The sequence below is a fragment of the Didymosphaeria variabile genome (genome assembly GCF_027946475.1).
Source record: "Didymosphaeria variabile strain IMI 356815 chromosome Unknown scaffold_5, whole genome shotgun sequence".
Taxonomy (NCBI): Eukaryota; Fungi; Ascomycota; class Dothideomycetes; order Pleosporales; family Didymosphaeriaceae; genus Didymosphaeria; species Didymosphaeria variabile.
The window spans coordinates 131421-149233 of record NW_026611624.1 but is presented as its reverse complement, the minus strand read 5'-3'; the positions used below and the strand labels follow the sequence as shown (position 1 = coordinate 149233).

Below are 17813 nucleotides of genomic sequence, written 5' to 3'. Positions count from 1 at the left end.
ATGGGAGTCCCACTCTACTGACCGAACAGTGAGCTGTCAACGATGATTTTATAGGAAGCAAATACCAGCTGCTTTATTGATGGGAGTGCTAAAGTCTCTACTTCGTTTCTGCGCAATTTGTTCTTCACCATGACGGACCTGCCTCCAAGCGAAACCTCGCCTTTGCTTGGGAAGCCGCACCCGGATGATGTCGGTATTCCAGAATGGCGACATTGGCTCACTGAATCATGGCTGCAAGTGAAGGCATCCATTCCTGTTATACTCGCCTACATGCTGCAGAACAGCCTGCAAACGATATCTGTTCTGATTGTTGGTCGACTATCGCCCGAAGCTTTGGCAACAGCTGCTTTCTCGTACATGTTCGCGATGGCAACCGGTTGGCTAGTCGCGCTTGGAGGTACTACAGCGTTGGACACCCTCGCTTCCAGTAGCTATACAGGCTCCAAAGACAAACATGATCTGGGTATTCTCCTCCAGAGGGGTCTGTTTGTCTTGACCATATTTTACGCAATCATCGCCATCGTCTGGATCTTCTCTGAGCACCTTTTTCGAGCTCTGGGGCAAGAAGAGTATATATGCGTCCAGAGTGCGAAGTTCCTGCAGCTCTTGATCCCGGGAGGGCTGGGCTACGTCTGGTTCGAGGCCATGAAGAAGTTCATGCAAGCGCAAGGTATGTAGTGCCCAAAGCTTCTTGGAGTTTTCGAGTCCTAAAAATACTACACAGAACTTCACCGACCCGGCACTTATGTGCTTCTCATTACCTCGCCGCTGAACGCACTGCTCAACTACCTATTCATCTACACCTTCGATATGGGACTTTACGGCGCACCGATTGCTACCGGCATAGCCTATTGGGCTTCATTCCTACTCCTCGTTACATACGCTACCTTCGTACAAGGCCACGAGTGCTGGGGTGGGCTTGCACCACGTCGCGCCCTACAGCAGCTGTGGCCGTTCACAAGGCTCGCCCTTCTTGGCTTCATACATGTTGGTACAGAGTGGTGGGCTTTCGAGATCGTCGCCCTGGTTGCTGGGCGCTTAGGCACACTATCTCTGGCAGCACAGTCAGTCATAATGACAGCCGACCAGGTGATGAACACAATCCCATTCGGACTAGGCGTCGCGGCTAGTGGTCGTGTGGGAAATCTTCTCGGAGCACAAAGAGCTGTTGGAGCACGAAGAGCATCGTTATGTGCAGCAATGTTGTCTGTGCTATTCGGCACTCTTATCCTTGCTGCTCTTATGGGCACCAAGAACGTATTCGGTCGAATTTTCAACGATGATGACGATGTCGTCGCACTTGTGAGCAAAGTCATGCCATTCGTCGCTCTGTTCCAGATTGCCGATGGCTTGAACGGATCATGTGGAGGAGCGCTCAGAGGTATGGGCAAGCAATGGGTCGGTGCGTTGGTGAACATTGTCGCCTACTACTGCGCTGGGCTTCCGGCAGGTATCTACCTCGCTTTCCATGGCTGGGGTCTTTCTGGCTTGTGGATAGGTAACTGTGCTGGGCTGTACATTGTTGGTACGCTAGAGCTAGTAATCATCCTGCTGAGTCGGTGGGACAAAGAGGTGGAGAGTGCATTGGGTCGATTAGATCATGGAGAGTGAACTAGGGATGATGGGCATTTCGGTCGATCTATGAGGCCGGTATCGAGAGGATATGACCAGAAACCTTAGCCTAAGCAGTTGCCCTGGCGCGATTGAGCACAAGCATTGCTTATTCGGACCTGCAATCGCTAGATAGAGAAGAACATCTAGCTACACTCAGAGCACATCATGAATACTCAGAGCTAGGATTGCTTCGAAGCGCGGGTTTCATCCTCTGTTACTTGCCACGGCACATGACACACCTGTCGAGAATCTCACAAGATTGTGTAGAACCTCATCATGCCACTGATCATCTCGGAGGCTGTCGAACTTTGGAATGTTCTTCCAGATCTGCCAACAATCCTTCCGTCCGCTAATGCCGAATTTGCATTTCACATTCTCGTTTGGCTCTTCGCTAGGTTTTCTTCATCGCCAGTGGTATATTATGAACATGCAAGGGTTGTGTCTATAGCTCAAGTAGTATATCGCTTGAGCCACCAATTATCGTGCAAGGCAAACAAGTGGATTCATACTATTACATTTGACTATAACGTTTCTATGTCCATTTGTATCAGGCTCTAGATAAATGTAGTCCACGGAACTGCTAAAAACGAGTGTAGCCTTAGAATCACGATCATTGGAAATTATTGAGAGTAGTAACTCGATGGTTTGGATGGAAATAAAACTACACATCACTGACATCTTACATGACGATTTGCCAATCTACATTTAAGACCTCGGGAATTTTCTGTTTCGTGAAAAATGGACTAATCATTGCCTTATCGTCTTCTCATGCAGATTCGGAGATATCTGCAGCGGGTTAACCCATCCCGCCCTTTCTCCGCATCGTTATCGGACCAATCGGTCGGACCCACAAGAAATCTGGGGTTGGGGGCCGCACCAAACCGAAAAGAGTGACAGGTATGCAACGGCTGCAGATGTACATGCTAGAGCAATATTTTGCAACTTTCGTTTCTTGTCGAAAATCAGAAGCGGCGATAAGGTCAATCTGACTCAAGCGTCGTGATGGATTTAGATAAACCGGCGTCGCTCGCCAGCGCTCTTATCTCTTCTCATAGCATTCTTCAGATGGATGACAACGGACGGCAGAATATCATGACGTCAAAAACAAGGTACAATGCAAGATGCAGGGTTTACAACGGCAGTTGTGCATAGAATGCAATCTGGAACCGATCGATTCGTCCAGCGGACCTACAGGGCTCCAGCTTGCACTAACGCACGTGACCACTGATAACTCGGCGCGCAATCATTGGATGGCTTCCATAAGCAGTGTCAAAGCCACAGACACCATGGGCAAGCTCCGCGATTTTTGTTTTAATGTTACAATTCAGTGATGTATTGATGTTGGACTAACTCTACTCTGTGTGATACCCAGAAGGCGCAACATTCCCGCTTGTTCGCATGATGGAAATGGCGGTTAGATCCTCCAGGTTTGTCATGTTGCGGCATTCCAGCTCAAATCATGCGGCTATACGTTTACTCGCAGAGGATAGGGATGGAACTCCCTTTACGAACATCAGAGAGAGACTTTTCGTCTCCACTAGATCGGCAAACCTTATCGTGTTACCGTATACATGCATGACCGGCAAGGTTTGGTACACATGTGGCGTGTGCCAAATGTGATCGCACTAATGTTTTACTCTTATCTTTCGGGTGATCAGGTAGGTAGATGTCAGCTCAGTGGGGGACACACCTAAGCTTTTCGCTATGTACAGACCGAAGCGATATGGCAATATATGTCTAGCACGCTCGCGAGCACACTTCCATGTTCCTGAATCGACGAGTTCTTCCTCTTCCCACGATTTTCCACCGATCGACCCCTGAGTATTTTTGATTGTACATGCAGTCGAGACATCGCATAACAATCGACCATCGACGCAATGGATGAACCGAAGAAAGACCTGGGTCTCTCTGTACCTGGTCAAACACCTACGGATTCATCTCAAGGCGAGATCATTTTATCCGAAAATGGAATTGTCCGCCATCCGCAAGCTGTGCAGAATGATGCATTGGATCCTCTGAACTGGTCAAGTTTCCAGAAGCATACTATTCTCGCCATAGTCATGGCACTGTATGACTCTCATTGGAGACAAATAGCAAACACGGACTAAGAACGACAGATACTTCATGTTCACGTACATCACGACTACTACGGTTCCTTCGTTTCCAGCATTACAGGAGCAATACGATCTTAGCGCTGAGGAGGTTAATTGGACTGTCGCAATCCCCGCATTAGGACTTGCTCTTGGTCCATTATTCTGGTCTTCCTTCGCAGACATAATCGGTCGACGTGTCATCTTCATATGCGGTACCGTTGTCGCAATGGCTGCCAGCATCGGAGCAGCATTGGCACCGAACTATGGCGGATACATGGCTGCTCGTTTCTTCCAGGGGTTTGGCGTTAGCCCCGCGGCGACTGTTGGTCTCGCAATCCTCAACGACGTCTTCTTCGAACATCAACGTGGACAGAAGATGGGTTTATGGGTACTTGCCATCGATCTTGGTCTTCTCGTCGGCCCTCTGATCGGAGGTTTCATTGGCCTTGTAAGCCACACTTGGATCCAGTGGCTCTGTGTGATCTTGTTCGGAGCCATCTTAGTGGCCGAGATCGTTTTTCTTCCGGAAACGCTCTATCCGCGTAATTTCATGCTCGCCCAAGAGCCCGCTGGAGACGCTGTTGCGGTGACCGACGATGAGAAAGCACTTAGTGTTGAGGGTGTGGGGAACATGACAAGCAAGAAAGAAGTCACAAGAACGAAAAAGCTAGCCTTCCTTAACCTGAAGCCTGTGCCAGCGTTGAAGCATCCTCAGCCGTGGGCTTCACTCTTGAGGTTCCTGATGATGTTCAAGTTTCTAGCGGTCACCATCACGACGATGGTGTTCTGTTACGGTTGGTATTGGTATATTCTGGCCGTCACAACCATGTTCCCGGTTGCGTATGCGCAGTATTCGCCACAAATACAGGGGTAAGTTTTCTTATTCACGATCCAGTAGAATCCCCTGCTAACTGTTGCAGACTCCTTTTCCTGGGTCTCATCATCGGAAGCCTGGTCTCGGAACTATTCTTCTCTGGCGCATTGAGTGATCGGATCGTTCTGAAAGCCGCTAAAGCCAACAATGGTATTCGCACTGCCGAAAGCAGACTTTGGCTGGCGTATCCTGCTATCCTGCTCTCCAGCGGTAAGAAATTAGAAATCCCAATCATAAACTGTACTAACATATTAACCAGTGGGTTTAATTCTATGGGGCATCAGTGTAGACCGACAATACCACTGGATGGTTGGGCAAGTGGCTACAGCGTTGTGTAAGAGTCAATCTCTCCCAGACAGCTTTGAAATGTTACTAACTGGGCTTGCAGTTGGTGCTGGCGTACAAATGGGAAACACTGTGACTACGTCTTACATCGTCGATTGTTACCCGTTGCAAGCCATGTCCATCGTCACCTTTTATTCTGTACATCTCAACTTGAGTGCATTCATCAGTCCTTTCTTTATCGTACCATGGGTAGACAAGAGTGGTTTCACTTGGACCTTTGCTGGGCAGGGAATCATTGTCTTCTTTTTCTGTCTTCCTATATTCGCGCTTGTTCACGTGTTTGGAGCGCGTATGAGGAAAGTCAGCGGAATACCCAGCTGGGTGGATCCAGAACACGATACTTGATCTCCGTAAGATGTATATAATCATTGCATAATTATTATTTAGTACGCTATCGTGCTATAAAAAGGTTTCTATCCCACCTTCTGTGGCTCTGGGTACCCTTTCGTAAGTTATCGCCAATATATGTACTTTACGAGGCTGGTTATCAGTCAAACTTTAGTATACTCTAAAATAAGAGTCGTGAAAAGGTGGAGGAGGAACTTTTGTAAGGCACCGATGGTGTTGTCTGGAAAGCTCGTCGACGTTCAGTGTTGATCACACTGGGCGTATCGTTCTTGCCCGCTTCTGTCGCGTCTGCCGAAAGCTCCTCGGTCATATGGTGGCATATCGAGTAGCGTGCCTTCCAGATTTGGATTGGCATTGTCGTGGCACGTGAACGCGCGACATTCACTACGTCGACACGTCGAGCTTTTCCCTAGTAGCGCCGTGCAACTCGGCAGTAGAGCCGTTTGTTGTATGTGACAGCATTAGGTGATGGGGTTGAATTGGATTCTTGATGCACAGGCTCGAGCTCCCACATCATGCACGCTCTCAAGGCGCAGTAGACACCGAATGCGTCTGAATGCGCCAGAAAGTCCACTGCTCACTCTTTTTACCAAATGGTATCTTTATAACCACGCTGCCACCCTGCGCACGCAATCCTGCACCAGACGCGCTCATAATGTTTAACGATCAACCCCGCAAGACTTCGATCCCCATTCACTTCCACTTCGCGCACTCCAAGCGCGTCGTTCCAGCGCTGAAAGACGCGACTCGTGCCGTGTCTACGCCGCTCCGGTCGAAAAAGCGACCCGCTTCTATTCTCGTTCCCCAAGACACACCTGATCATCGAAGACTTCCGACCGCAGTGCAACCCCAGTGGACCACTGTCGAGATCTCGAATTTTGCACCCCGAACACGAAAGTCAGACGTCCTAAACCTTCTCGGAGGTTACGACATCTCACCTCCGGTCGAATTCCCAGCTACGCCGCGCTTCACACGCCCGTTCCGCGTGACAGTCATGGTCTCCGGTGTAGAGGAAGCGAGGAGAATGGTGAAGGAGTTGAACGGAACACAGGTCGGTGGCCGGAACATCTCTGTTAGGATGACAAACATGACGGAGGAGGAACGTATGGAATACCAAATCCAAGACATGGCGGACCAAATCAAGACTGGCATCATCAGTATGTATCCCTAAGACCTTCCCAAATGTCAAGCTAACCACGAAAGATACTGCACATGTGTATCATCCGGATCTCGCCGACTCAATTCTTGAAGTGCGGGAATTAGTCCAGGACGAAAATCATTGTGCGTTCCTTCAGAAACGCACTCCGGTCACAGTCCACAGCAGCCCAAAAGCACACGCTTTGGAAACGCAAAACAAAGCAAAGTGGGAGTTAGTAGCCGCCTCCGCAGCTGGGCTTGAGACAGGAGACAGCAAAGTGATCCTGCGGCTCGAAGCACTCAAAGGCTTGCAGGACAGTCTAGAGACGCAGGGTGTGTTGGAGAAGATCTGGGACGAGTGGAGCGGGAGCTCACTCTTGGCGGAAGATGTCAGCTAAAGTGTGTTGCTTATCTCGGCAGCAACGTCCACGGTGATCGGGCATGGGCGAAACTTGGAGCAGTCGGTACTCTTTTCGCGAATTTATCAACCTCTTTTTCATCAGGACTTTACATTTTTCCATGGTTTTGACATGTCAAAAGGCATGAAGTAAAACAGAAATCATTACAACAGAAACTGCAACCATCACAAGAAGTTATCACGGCCTGTCACCATTATCTGATAGTTACAATTTAACATTAGGGATGCAGATTACTTGTGCGAATTCTACTTTAAAGCTCCTCCTCTATCAGTGCAATGCCCCAAAAAGTATGTCTAAAGATCACGCACCACCCATTCGCTATCTCATAACCTTTTTAGTCTTGATTCTGCTTATCAACGGCTTCTTTAGCCATTGCACGAGCCTTCAGCATGACCTTCGATGCTTCTTTCAACATCGCGTCCATGACTTCCCCATCTTCTTCCGACATGCTATCCAAGATCTTGTTGCCATACGCCTGGAACTGCGTGCGGAAAGTCTCGTATGGCGCTTTGTCGAAAGAGCAGTTAGATGAGGCCACGAACCCCACGAAGCTGTCCCAAAGCGGATCTTGATCAGCAGTTGGATCACGTTGCAACTCAGCAATCTTACCAACAACCCGGTAGAATGTCGACAGGTCCAAGTCGTATTCGTGAGGGCTTGTGCGTGAATGACCGCGACCAAAGTCAATCACTACAACAGTTGGAGCTCCTTTGTCGCCTCGCTCTTCCAAATCGAGCATGATGTTACTTAAGGCCAGGTCTCCGTGAGAGAACTGCGAATCCATGTCTCGAAGCGCTTGGAGAGCATCGCAGAGTTGCAGTGCGATCGTTAGCACAAGAGGTTTTGGCAACGGCGTTAACATGTCTCCTGCAGCTTGGATCATTTGCAGAAGCGTACAGCCTATGACCGCTTCACTTGCGAGCCAGTTCGCGTCCTTACTCCTCCCGGATTGGTCATGATCCACATATTTCTGGATATGTCGGTTTGTTGGGGCGGGTATTGACGCTACATGTTGCAGCGCAGTGATCTCCTGCGGTAGAAAGTCCTGCTTCCTCATCGATGGGATTTTCACTGCGTAAAGAGGGATCTGACCACCTTCTTCAGCAGGAGTCTCCGAAGCGGAAGCAACTGCAGCGGCCGAAGGGCTACGTACGCAGATCCATGTGTCTCCAACGCCGCCGGTGCCAGCCAGCAGGACATGTTTATACGCACCGGCTGTTGCCACTGGTACGTAATGCTCCCTCGGGTATTCGTCAACGATATACATAGGAGACGCGCCGCCGGCGTTAGGCTGATCGTTTGGCATGTCAGCGGTTGTTTTCTGTGTTGATTATCGGAATTAGCTGACAAGGTGTGCCTGCTCGCGAATGTGTTGTTCTGGGAAGGCCTTCTATTGCTGAAGGAGGAATCCTATATAGTGTGCATTAATGGCATGTGGTTGGTTTTCGCACAGAGCATTTTGACTTTTCACTTCCGTACGTTTATATGTTGTGAAAATAACAATGTTTCACTGGTCTGAATCTTAGCGGACACATGGTTTGCTGTGTCTCATGCCATACCGAACCTCACCTCGCGCATCCAGTTTATTGGTATGAGTACATGAAACAGGTTCCGCGTTGCGATGATTCTCAAGCCCCACGTTAGGTATCAGCGTTTAGGGTTATATGATCGATAGTAAGCTCTTGTATGTAACTCGTCTACAGAGTGTTGATTTCACCATGGCAGCCTTCACATTTCAGAGAGTGTCTTTGCGGGGCGACAATGCGTTGCTCAACCAGGAGAGTGCCTCCAACACTCCTTCCCCCGTCTTAAGATTGACACCCACAACATTCTGCAACCAAATCAGAAAATGCATCCTGGCTCTGGGTGACAAGACTTACCCTCGGCCGTTCGCCGATTGACGTCGAAACGTTATCGATGAAAAACGTCTCGATCTGATCCGGTCGTCTTGCATTCTAACACCTTGCATCAGCTGTCCCATTAAGTAAAACTGATGCGAGTACGCTGACTTACCTCAAGATCTATCTTCGTCGCTAAGACCAACAAAGGAACCCCTTGTCTCATCCCCCCATTGTTAGCTCTCAGCCCAGACATGACCAACTCTTCCCTCGCCTCCATCACTCTGTCGCGATCTGCTGCATCAACCATGTATATCACAGCATCCGCCTGCCTGAACAAATCTTCGTCGAACCGATGCCAATACGGTGGCCGACAGCCACCAAGATCATATGCTTGGAAGGACGCTGGGCCAACTTGTAGATCCTCCAGGCTGACGCCGATGGTAGGGGTGCCGATGGTAGAGGTGACGGTCTTCACGCTATCGGGCCGTGGGGATAGGTAGTCTCGCAGCAGTGATGTCTTCCCGGCTCCATCAAGACCGATGACGAGAATGACTGTGGAAGCGGGTACGCGAGCAAACAGGCGAGAACTGGGCGTGGACGAGGGGGTGCCGAAGGAGATGAGGTTGCGGATAGGTGTGAGGGAACTGGCTAATTGCTGGGTGAACGTCTGTTGGGTCTTCTTTGGCTCTATGAGATCCGCTTGTGGATGCATTCTATGTCGATACAGATGGGTGCGCCTGCTGTTTTCTAGTATGGCTTTTTGGGAGGACGGTCAACTTCGTCGCTGTTCTCTTTCGGCACTTTGGTCACGTGTTGTTGGGCAACGTTCGTGAGAACAGCTTTGAAGTGACTTGTTGGTGTTTTCTACTGCTCCAGGGCTTTGTAGCAAATCCCTGGTAGAACACGCATCGAAAGTAGTATGGCAGAGGGTAGAAGCAGAATAATCCTCCAACGTTGCCATGTATCATCAGTGTCTCGATGGCTGCCTGAAATGTGGTCCACCTTTGGAATTCCCAAGAATGTCCACGGGTTGCCTGACAGCACGTGATTAAAGTGCCAAGAGAACATGTGCTCTGTCTTTGGAACGGCGTCGTCATTGGTCCGTGCGCGCCCGATGAACGTCCGAACACCGCCAGTGCTGCCAGCATCAATGAGCCGCACCTGAGTCACGCGCGTGATTGAATGAGAGAAGAGGAGGTAGAATGAGAAATCCTGTTAACGACTCTGCTAACTTTCCAGTGTGTTTCCTTACTCAGGACTTGCCTCTCTCTGTTTGCGGTTGCGAAAGTTGAGGACTGATTCTACGTCCAGTCAAAATCCTACCACATCAGCAGTCGTTCGATCGCGACCCACCCGCTTCGCCTGCCTGCGAGACACCTCAAGCTACTCCGGGCGAGACCCCATCTTGCTTTCACGCCACCGAGAATGCTCGGGCGTCCGACGCCTCCCCTGCCATATGCGGGGACTGAGAGTTCCGCCCCGCAGGTTCTACTCCTCAACTAATCACACCGGAAGGGACCTCTTTGCCAAAAATACTACACCAGAAGATCACCCGTCTCCTCATGAGCGGGTTGCAAGTATTGATTTAGACATGCCAGGCCATGGTGAAGATACCACCATGGCGCGCAGGCTGCTCTAAATGCCATAGTCCAATGCTATCAACATCTGGCGGGTGACCCAAGAGTTTGGGCATGCACCTGAACTAGCAGGTTGGGCACACACGATCGACGGACTTATCTCACACGCGAAGCGGATCAGCGAAAGGGTTGCAGATGCGAGGAATCTCTCCGGCTGACGCTAGTGGGTTTACAAGCGTTGATTGGCTCGATACACGGCACAGCTCGTGGCAGAACATCGTTCCGATACTAACGGTCCGATTTTGACATTTTTGCACTGTCGGGGACTCAGGGCCCAGGGGAATTGCGACACGAAATGTAAGGTTCCTTGGAAATGCAATCAAAGCGACTCGCGGACCCAACAGATCAAGAACGCTCTGACACCAACAGTATGGCGTCATGGCCACGAGAAGAGCATCGAAATTACCATTAACGCTGTGAATGAAAACAACAGCCTGGATACCAATGCCGGGATCAAGAGGTTGATTTTAACGGTTGAGCGAGAGACGGTTGAGCTCAAGTGCCGGCCTGACGCGCCACTTATGTAGGAACACTCCAATGGGGACCTTTCCCTTTCCACCATCGACGCCCGATGCTCAGCCCTGGTAACCATGCCGATGCCCAAGATTGGCAGATCGTCCCCTGGATTACGCAAACCCTGTACATTATACCATGGGGATCCATGACAAGGGCCCTCTCCCAAGAATGACAAGAATGACAAGAACGATTCCGCGAGGCTGACACTGGCACACGTACACAACACTTCGGCACTTCGACTTTTTCGAGGGCATTCAGGGCCAATGGCTTGTGCAAACGGTTCTGTACCATTGCTCCTGCCTTGGGCCAACAACTCAGTCTCCGCAGACGGCACCGTTCTCTCCAGGGGCATCTCGTTCGCTATCGGCACTCCTCCGCAGGCGTTTTCTTTGACGCCATCGACTCTCTCAAACAACCTCTTCGTCAACAATGCAGCAGAGTGCGTGGCAGCCACGAACAGCAGCTGCATTGGCCAACTCGGCGGTATCTATGCCAGCGCAACGTCGACTTCGTTTGCGGAGGTGAACTATGCAGTCTGGGATGGCAGCAGAGAGTCTGTGGACCTAGCATTTGCGAGCTCCTACGTCTTTTTCGATGATGCTGCGGCATTCGGCCTCAAGCCTGATGTGAACAAGTTCACTACCTTTCCCATGTATACCAATGGGTCCACCGATAGTGAGTTCAGGAGCGTTTTGACCGTGCACAGTTCTAACGCACAGTAGAGAGCGCAGATGCATTCACGGAGGACGAGGCAAGTTATCGGGCGACTCTGCCGTTGGGCATGAATTCAACCTTCCTAAATTTCCTTGTCGACTCAGGCCAAGCTTCATCACGAACATTCGGACTTTGGGCTGGATCCGAGTCTGAAGAGACACCGCAAGATGGGCTGCTTGTTGTCGGTGGCTACGACGAAAGCCGCATCAAAAGCGCCGCCACTACGTCTACGTTTCCTATGTTCTCGGATTGTCCAACTTGCGCTATCCTCACAGCTATCACGTACGATGTTGGTGGTAAGAGTACCACGCTGTTCGCTGAAGACACGGACACCCTCACTGTGCATCTGGATCCCTTCTCCTCGGACCTGAGACTTCCATCTGCAATGCTGGACGCACTTGCCGCTGCAGAGAAGACCGCTGTCTGGAATGAAACTTCGCGGCACTTCGAGCTTCCCACGAAACCAGCTCCGGCAGGTACCATTACCGTCACGATATCCGACATGGGCACTCCGGGCGGTGACGCGTCGAAGCCCTCAGTGAAGACGTACAAAACGGTCATTCCAGCAACTGAGCTCTATAGCCGACCACGGGCGTACAATGCTGCTGGGATATTCGAAGTGGACAACGCCACGGTGTTCGACATGGCGGTGACGAACCAGACTGACCCGATCGATCAGACTAATGTTGTTACTTTCGGAACCTTGGGCCTGCCCTTCTTCACCCAAAATTACCTCGTCGTCGACCCAGATGCGCGGAACTTCCAGCTATCGCCTGCAGTCGTCACAGCTGCCGATCCCAAGGGCGCGGACGCCAAGGTGAAGCAGGTGTGTCGCGTCTTGCCAACTACGAAGCAGAAGTCCCAAGTCGGTGCTATAGCTGGGGCAGCCGTTGGCGCTGCACTCGGCGTACTCCTAATTGTCGCTTTGGTCTTGTTTTTGCGCAAGCGTCGAAACAACGGCAACCGACCACGAGTACATTCTCGCGGCGAAAGCGACGCCCCAACCGCGACATCCCAGATGCCGATAGTCCGACGTAACCCTCCCGAATCCTTGGAGAGCAGCTCACTTGAGTTGCCGCGCCAGGTGCCTTCGCCGGCTACTCTGGCACTCAGTGATGGCACTACATTCCCGTCACCGTTGTCTGGTCGTACAAGGAGCACTCGGAGCGGTCGAAGCGGCAAGCAGCATGAGAACCCCAGGCGGGGTTTAGCCCACGACACCTTCCGCAAGGTCGACGAAGAGAACGATGGAAGGCTCTTGGACGAGAAACCCATGGGCCTGAGCGAGACGATCCATTCGCGAGTTACGTTACCACGGTTGGCTGCGGAGCATACGGTCGAGTAAGGCGCATTGTTATTGAACAGATGAGATACCATTCCTACCTACTCAAACTACCTTTTTAAATAGACCATGGGACAAAGAACTCACTCGCGTGAGCTAGCCGGCGGGGAGGCAGAGCCTTTGTACTCGACGACATTGCATATCTCAGATATTCATCGAAGATCTCTTTCCTTTTTTCGGTTTCTTCACTCTCTATAGTACTAATTGTTGTCTAAATTATTATAAGAAAATGTGTTAGCTATATATACCATATAGCTTTACCGGCTATAAAATATCAAAATTTTATGCTGCATCTTGTCTTCCACCACTGGTGATGATTTGTACAATATATCTTTTCCCAATGCCATCCATTCCAATTGTGCTGGCAAGGATTTACCTAGTGTAGCGAGGCCCTCCCTCCCGAACAAGCACCGTCACGCTTTGGCCAAGCCGGCGCATCGGCAAGCCGTGTCGTTGGTAAAGACGATCAAAAGGGGGATGTCCCAAGTGTTGGCGTGATAGTTGAGCGACAGCTTGGCTGAATAGAACGCCACGCCGGCGGCGGCGAGATCCGATGCCGCGGTCGGTGGTGATGATACCATAGGTAGGTGATAGCCTTGTCGCTCAGCGTACAGACCGTCGTCGATCAGCAAACCACGGACTTGATCAGCGTAGTCCTCGCCGCCGAGGCTGCTGGTGATCTTCAATGTGAAAGGGGTTGTCGTTACTCGTGTGCCATCGGCCAGCGTGTAATTGAGGATGCTTCGCAATAATTTCAATCGGTCTGGCTAGAATTGCAGTTCTCATGAAGGTCCATATTTTCCACCAGGACGTTGGTTATGTACTGCTTACTAGTCTCAGTGCTGAAGCCGCAATTTAAAGTAACATTGGCATTGGTCAAGAGAGAGTGGTCGTAGATCGGATGTAGCTCGGGAAGGGAGTTGATGTAACCCCAGCTCAAGTCCCGTAGGTCGCGAACAACTAGGTTGGTACTATAGAAGCCTACCACAATACGTTGGCGGTCCAGTCACCCTGGCGCAGTGGTATTCTGTTTAGACTTCGGATGGTATCATCCTGTTCGGTGAAAATGCAGCCCCAGGACACGGGTTGACCCAAGAGGGTTGGCATACGATAACGAGCTTATCAGAGGGGGCGCATAAATAACCATGTCCCCCAAGTATAGATCTACTGCGGGAAATCTTATTATGCTTCAATTTACGCCGTTGTTCTTACCTACGGTATATATCCAGACTTTATACCCCGCACTGTGCTGCTTCCAAGTGAAGGAACATCATCCTGAAATCACAAGATCAAGAGGTAAATCCTTAACCAGGCGAGTTGCCATCTTGTACCTTTCCTCCACGATACAAACCGAATCGCCCCCGTGTCTGGTGGCCGTGAAGACGGGGTGAGTCGTCGAAGTGCTGAGGACACGGCCGCAAACCAGCGATGGCATGGCTCCAAGCAGCTGAAGCATTCACCAAGAGCTACACGTGGATATACTCCTGAAATGATACCCAGACAATCCCGAAACTTGAAGAGACGGAAGAAAAGAAAGAGAGAAAGAAAGCCAGCACGGTCAAAGTCTCGCCCTTCAGATTCAATATGTTCATTCAACGGTATATAATAGAGGCACAAACACTGGAACACGCAGTTGGGGTAAGCTACATCCAGTTCCAGCAGCCTCGGGGCTGGAGCTCTTAGTTGTTTCAGGTGCAACAGGGGGTAGACTAGTCACACCTCTGGTGAGATCTATTTGGCCTCGGCGCATTGACTTCGGACATCGGAGCTTCGTCATAGTCGGAGAATTCTAGACCAGAAGGGCCACCTCTTAGAAGCGTTTGCTCAGCAATTAGTCCCTGAGGAATGATTGGGTTGATCTGATATTTCACAACCAGAATGGCTCCATTATAGTAGGTGCGGGCCGACGTGTCTACAACTAGAGGTTTCTTAGACGAGCGGCCTCGGCAATCCGCGAATCACGGCTGCGCTTCCGATTGAGTATATTGAGCTTTCATTTGAAAGAGGAAAATTCGTGCTCGCGTCGTAGTCCTCGTGTTAGAGATGGGGAAAGTTGTATTAAGTTAACGCAGCCCGGGTTCATTGCCTTTGCAAAGCATCTGTTGAGGCAACTTGCCATGCCTGTTAAGATGAAGTTGTTTTGTATTGCAGCAGCCCTCGCTGGCGGTGTCTCTGCTCTAGTGGCAGGCACTACGACCCCTAGAGCAGCCAGTAAATTCAAGTGGCTCGGTGTCGATGAATCGGTAGCCGAATTTGGCTCCGCTTATCCTGGTACTTGGGGCGTGGACTTTTACTTCCCTTCCACGACCACGATCCAGGCAGGTTGATCGAGTCGCGTGCCAGCAGCTATCACTGACAGCGTTCAGGCACTCATCAATGAAGGTTACAATATATTTCGTGTTCCATTCATGATGGAGCGTATGGTACCCTCCAGCTTGACTGGCGCGTTTGGTGCCGACTATCTCAAGAATTATACGGCAACCATTGACTTCATTACGAATGCAGGCGCATACGCAGTCCTCGACCCCCACAACTACGGCCGTTATAAAAGCAACATAATCAACAGCACCTCTGACTTTCAATCGTTCTGGAAGAACTTTGCTGGCCAGTTCAAGGGCAATACTAAGGCTATTTTCGACACTAACAACGAGTACAACACGATGGATCAAACGCTCGTCCTGGACCTGAACCAGGCTGCTATCAATGGTATCCGCGCGGCTGGTGCGACAAGCCAATACATCTTTGTCGAGGGAAATCAATGGAGTGGCGCCCACTCATGGACATCCGTAAACACCAATATGGTCTCCCTCACCGACCCTCAAGACAAGATTGTTTATGAGATGCACCAGTATTTCAACGAGGACAGCTCCAGCAGCGACACTTGTGTCTCCGGCACCATCGGAGCTGAGCGACTTGCCTCAGCCACTGCCTGGCTAAGACAGAACAAGAAGGTCGCTTGGCTGGGCGAATTCTCGGGCTATCCGAACTCAGTTTGTCTACAAGCTGTTACCACAATGCTGGACTATATGCAGGAGAATAGCGATGTCTGGCTCGGCGGTGCTTGGTGGGCAGCTGGTCCTTGGTGGGGAACCTCGGAGTACTCTTTTGAACCTCCGGATGGCCCTGCATACAAGTACTTCGGTGCTACTTTGAGGAAATACATACCCTAAGAAGCGTTGAAGGCCTTGAGTCCCGAGAGAAAACTGCGGAGTAGTTCACGATACAGTCCTTATTAATATCCTGGGACTTAACTTAGTGCATCATAGCAGATTGTTGGTGGTTGTTTTGTTATGGGTGGACGGACGTTAGATCTAATAATGAAGAGAGCTCTAAGATCTTTGAAGGAATCACATAAATTGCATCTAGTAATATGGGGTTCGACCAGCTGGCATGCGACGTAAGCTGATCACGTAATGTGGCATTCACTCACACCTTCATGCTAAGGAGGATGTCATTTTGGTCACAGTCAGCTTATTTCATTCTGTTGTAGCATTCATACAATTTATAGGCTACCTGCGATATTACTTGCTGACTTACGAAAGGTCGGCATACCAGCTGAATTACGTCTCAGTTCACTTCGCCGCCTGGAAGGAGACCCATACGCTGGAAATTGGTCAAGAGCTTAGCTTCTTTTGGCTTCGCAGCTTCTTGCAAGCGGCTCGAAATATCAGATTTGCTCTTGGAATCCACGTTCGCCAGTGCTGATCGAGCCAGAGGTTCTGCCAACTTTAGCAATGGCTCAAAGATGTTCGGATAATCGCGAGTAATCAAAGTGTCCTTGAACTCGGGCCAGCCTTTAGGAACAGTGGGGCTATCCCGATGGAAATCAAGAGATTCGACATACATGAAATTGATCATGTTACGGACGCACTGGAAGTCGAAGTCGTTTTCTTCTTGTTTAGCAGACCCAAAATCAGTCAGAACCACTCGGGGGAGCCCATCCGATAGTTGGAGCATTACGTTACCCGCGTGGACGTCGTTATGGACGATTGGAGGATTACATGTGTGGAGGAATCGGATAGCATCGTACAAGCCGCAAAAGACTTGAAGCATGAGTACCTCAGCATCGCCTTCAAGCTTCGGGGGATGTTCCCACCAAAGATCTGCCACAGTCATTGACGGAACAATTGCATCGATAGCTAGCCAATACGTTTTATGAACAGATAAACCATGCAGAGGGGACGCATCAATAGAGGATCGGCCCCGAAGCGAAGCAAATTGAGGAAGAGTACTCGCGCGGAGGCGCCTCATGCTTTCTGCTGCGAGCATCTCATGGATCCGCGCTTCGTTCTGCGCCGCCTTGATGGGCGCGGGCCAGTCTTTAGCGGTCTTGGCTGCCACTAGCTTAGACTTTAGCTCTGCAATAGGGTGTGGGCTTCCTTGCATGCTGTCATGCTTTGCAGCGATAGCATAGGGCCGTGGTAAGCAAAGTACTACAGTCCCATGTACACCGCGTCCAGCTTCCAACACCTCTAGGTAATAGGGTGGAACTCCGACGACGGGCTCAACCGGTTCAATGTTCTCTTGGACGTCTTGAAGCTCGGGGCTCCATTGGATTCCCATCATCTCTAGGTCCTGCCTAATAGAGCTGGAATCATAGGTCCCCTCTCGCGACGTATCGACCCAGGGATTTTGAAGAACTGTCAGAGCCGATGCTATCGGCATACGATGGTGGTGGTTCAGGTTGTTCAATCTCATCGAACACGAGTTCTTCCTCGTTGGAAGCTGGGGTCGGAAATGGGTAGTGAGGATCCATATCGCCACTTCTGTGATGTCTATCTCTATGCGATTTAAAGAGTTGACATCTACTGAGCCTTATATTTGCGAAAATTGCATTGTAATGTAAAAGCCTCACGTAGCATAGTGCACAGGTGTGCATTGTCACCGAACATAGTGAACAAAGCTCATACGGATTAACGTCAATTTATAGTAC

At 50.3% G+C, this 17813-nt stretch overlaps 8 protein-coding genes across 8 annotated transcripts; 5 read left to right on the top strand and 3 right to left on the bottom strand.

The window, feature by feature from the left end:
- Positions 1-129: 129 nt before the first annotated feature.
- ERC1 (ethionine resistance protein) lies at positions 130-1611 on the top strand (the record flags this gene model as incomplete). Its single annotated transcript, XM_056215256.1, has 2 exons — positions 130-670; positions 725-1611. 2 exons carry the CDS (start codon positions 130-132, stop codon positions 1609-1611), a joined length of 1428 nt encoding a protein of 475 aa, XP_056069503.1.
- Positions 1612-3491: 1880 nt separating this feature from the next.
- Positions 3492-5002, top strand: N0V89_006485 (uncharacterized protein; the record flags this gene model as incomplete). The annotated part of the gene is made up of 5 exons (XM_056215255.1): positions 3492-3682; positions 3732-4577; positions 4628-4791; positions 4841-4890; positions 4970-5002. The coding sequence occupies 5 exons, from the start codon at positions 3492-3494 to the stop codon at positions 5000-5002; spliced, it is 1284 nt and encodes a 427-aa protein (XP_056069502.1).
- A 927-nt stretch (positions 5003-5929) lies between these two features.
- N0V89_006484 (uncharacterized protein) lies at positions 5930-6809 on the top strand (the record flags this gene model as incomplete). The annotated part of the gene is made up of 2 exons (XM_056215254.1): positions 5930-6431; positions 6478-6809. 2 exons carry the CDS (start codon positions 5930-5932, stop codon positions 6807-6809), a joined length of 834 nt encoding a protein of 277 aa, XP_056069501.1.
- Positions 6810-7164: 355 nt separating this feature from the next.
- Positions 7165-8136, bottom strand: N0V89_006483 (uncharacterized protein; the record flags this gene model as incomplete). Its single annotated transcript, XM_056215253.1, has 1 exon — positions 7165-8136. The coding sequence occupies one exon, from the start codon at positions 8134-8136 to the stop codon at positions 7165-7167; it is 972 nt and encodes a 323-aa protein (XP_056069500.1).
- A 429-nt stretch (positions 8137-8565) lies between these two features.
- On the bottom strand, positions 8566-9383 carry N0V89_006482 (uncharacterized protein; the record flags this gene model as incomplete). The annotated part of the gene is made up of 3 exons (XM_056215252.1): positions 8566-8661; positions 8711-8785; positions 8844-9383. 3 exons carry the CDS (start codon positions 9381-9383, stop codon positions 8566-8568), a joined length of 711 nt encoding a protein of 236 aa, XP_056069499.1.
- A 1704-nt stretch (positions 9384-11087) lies between these two features.
- Positions 11088-12883, top strand: N0V89_006481 (uncharacterized protein; the record flags this gene model as incomplete). The annotated part of the gene is made up of 2 exons (XM_056215251.1): positions 11088-11499; positions 11544-12883. 2 exons carry the CDS (start codon positions 11088-11090, stop codon positions 12881-12883), a joined length of 1752 nt encoding a protein of 583 aa, XP_056069498.1.
- A 2408-nt stretch (positions 12884-15291) lies between these two features.
- Positions 15292-16050, top strand: N0V89_006480 (uncharacterized protein; the record flags this gene model as incomplete). Its single annotated transcript, XM_056215250.1, has 1 exon — positions 15292-16050. One exon carries the CDS (start codon positions 15292-15294, stop codon positions 16048-16050), a length of 759 nt encoding a protein of 252 aa, XP_056069497.1.
- Positions 16051-16447: 397 nt separating this feature from the next.
- Positions 16448-17545, bottom strand: N0V89_006479 (uncharacterized protein; the record flags this gene model as incomplete). Its single annotated transcript, XM_056215249.1, has 1 exon — positions 16448-17545. One exon carries the CDS (start codon positions 17543-17545, stop codon positions 16448-16450), a length of 1098 nt encoding a protein of 365 aa, XP_056069496.1.
- Between the last annotated feature and the right edge of the window lie 268 nt (positions 17546-17813).